Here is a 2,697-nt window from a genome sequence, read left to right on the forward strand (position 1 = left end):
TAACAATGTTGAGACAAAATTCAACAAACCTCATCAAATAACCATCGCCTTTTCATAGTAAGATTGCGATTAAATTTCAAAATATCGTGTTTCTCCCTTTCACCCGAAAATTGTTTTCTTCATGAAATATAAGTATGTGAAAAAACTCACCAATACGATTGCGAAGGGTCTGAAAAATGACAAGGCCTCTGTATTCTTAGTATTAGTAACATAGATCGGCAAGCACGATGAAATATGGAAAGCTACTGAAATTTTTTTTAAATATTACTATGATTTATCATCTAATATTATCCATGCTAATGTGACAAGGAAATGTAGCATCTGAAGGCTCTGCAAATGTTAATAATTTTTCCTAGAGTGCTTTCAGGTTTTTTTTTTAAATTACACATATCTTCTCTCATCATTTCTACAATTTTTAATTTTCTTTTGGAACTAATTTCGTTAGATGCTTTAAATGAATTTTATAAATATTTTTATATCAATTATGCATATGAGATTCTGTGGAACCACTCGAAACGAGTGCTCAATACTTTTTACATTCAAATAATATATAAATGTTAATCAATCCTTTCAAAATATTTTATCATATTACAAAGCCGATCCTGGATACGATATTATTTTTATTAATCTTTATGAAAATCTATTCATGAACTTGAGATAATTTTGTATGGTCATACATAAAATAATATAAGCTTGCAACATATCCGTTAGTATTATATCTATAATCTACTGTCCAAAGAATAGTGTATAAAAAGAGAAATGAGTGTTATTGCAGAAAATAAATATTACACCCTCGAGGAAATATCTAGGCACGACGGAAAACAAGATACCAGAGTTTGGATAATTATCAAAGATATAGTATACGACGTTACTGACTACTTAGATGAACATCCAGGAGGAGGTGAATTGATAACGGAATGGGCAGGAAAGGATGCTACAAAAGAATTTGACGATTTTGGACACTCACTCGATGCTAAAAAGGATCTAAAGAAATACCGTATAGGTGAAGTCGTAGAAGAGCAACGCAAGAAGAAAACTAAAACAGATGACAAGAAATTAATAACAGTACCGAAAAATCAGAAAATGTTAGATTCATCAAATTTCAGGTATCGCAAGAGCTGCATTTCAATTATAACTTGTGGAATATTGACGTGACTATAAACATTAGCTAGAGCTATTAGAAAAAGAATCATCTTTTGTATTGTGATAATCTATTCATATTTATATATTTTAATGTTATTACATATTAACTAACTAAAATAGTTTAGAGTGTGTGATAACTGTCTATAATTCTTTAGTGAAATGAGAGAAATATGCTTGATTAAGGCAGTTTGTATTCTGATACAAGATTTTGACTATAGTGTAAGCTGGGTATTCGAATAAAATACGATAGAGAAATTCTTGTAGTACTGTTATTTCTCGTTGATGTTAATACAAGTTTGTAATAGTTCAAAAGTCTTTTGTTTTTGATCATGGATACTGCTTAGAGATATCACGTCATTGTTTATTTTGTTAAATGACAACTTTGTCATTATTACGACTATTTTCATAGGGCGGGTAAAGTAGTACATAACTCTCAAATATCCAAATCAATTCCGAAAATGCCGTATCTTAACTAGAATTAAAAAATATTTTCATAGAGACTTAAAATTAATCGAAACGTCAATCTTTCAAAAATTATTAAAAAAAATCTAATTTTAAAACAGAGGAGACCTAAGATCAAGAACATTTGAAGCATTTATTACATATTTATTATAATCACTGGTAATTCCTGAATGTAGTTATGTTATCAAATTATGTATCAACTGATACGAACAAAATTCTAGTGAAGAGCATTCTGATAAATCTACGTTTGTATTTCATATTGAAGTAAATAAACAAAATTATAGATTTTGGGCACATAAGAATAGATGTTGGATAAGGGAAGATCATACAAAACACCTAACAAAAGTGAAAGTTTCTGAAGGAATTGTAAGAAGCTAGATATTCTCCAACAAAAAAAACAACGCGTCTCCCCATTGCACACATCCTGTTGGATGCTGTATTTTTAAACAAATTTTCTATTTATTGTTTTTCTCTTTGATCACTAGACTATATTTTCTTGCCTTCTCTTTCAGTGGCTTAATACCCTTTGTTCTTTCCTCTGAACTAGGCAATTTCGCGACTATTAACTGTTGTGCGCTGATTCTGTTGTATTGATTTTAAAATTATTTAAGATTTGTTATATTTTGTATAAGTATGTGGAACTCAATGTGGCTTGAGAAAATGTATCAATCAAAAATATGAGACCTCTTGTTAGGTCCCTCTGTGCTTGATGTCCGGAGCAATCTGCCCCCTTTGCCTCACCACTCTCTGAATACGATTTGAAAAACTGCGTATTTGTTTTGATATACTTAATATATTTAATCATTTGTTAATTTATGAACCTACTTTCTCACGTACTAGATCCAAAAACACTTTCTTGGATGAAACGCTTGTTGAAAATAGCTATCAAACTGACAATGTTATCATTTAACACAATCAACGCTGAAGTCGGATCTCTAAATCGAGACAACCTGTTTATATTAGTACTATATGTAAAAAAGGGCGATTGGAATAGTAATTAACGGGTCCGAGTATGTATTTGAATTTGTTTCAAATTACAAAATCTCCTCTATTTAAATGTTTCTAATATTTTGTCTATAATTTATAAAATGG

The 2,697-nt window shown here is 30.0% G+C and overlaps 1 protein-coding gene across 1 annotated transcript; it reads left to right on the forward strand.

Moving 5' to 3' along the window:
* Positions 1-733: 733 nt before the first annotated feature.
* Positions 734-1,455, forward strand: LOC130903788 (cytochrome b5-like). Its single transcript, XM_057816115.1, has one exon. It carries the CDS (start codon positions 760-762, stop codon positions 1,153-1,155), a length of 396 nt encoding a protein of 131 aa, XP_057672098.1. The 5' UTR covers positions 734-759; the 3' UTR covers positions 1,156-1,455.
* The last annotated feature ends 1,242 nt before the right edge of the window (positions 1,456-2,697 follow it).

The sequence above is a fragment of the Diorhabda carinulata genome, chromosome 2 (assembly GCF_026250575.1).
Source record: "Diorhabda carinulata isolate Delta chromosome 2, icDioCari1.1, whole genome shotgun sequence".
Classification (NCBI taxonomy): domain Eukaryota; kingdom Metazoa; phylum Arthropoda; class Insecta; order Coleoptera; family Chrysomelidae; genus Diorhabda; species Diorhabda carinulata.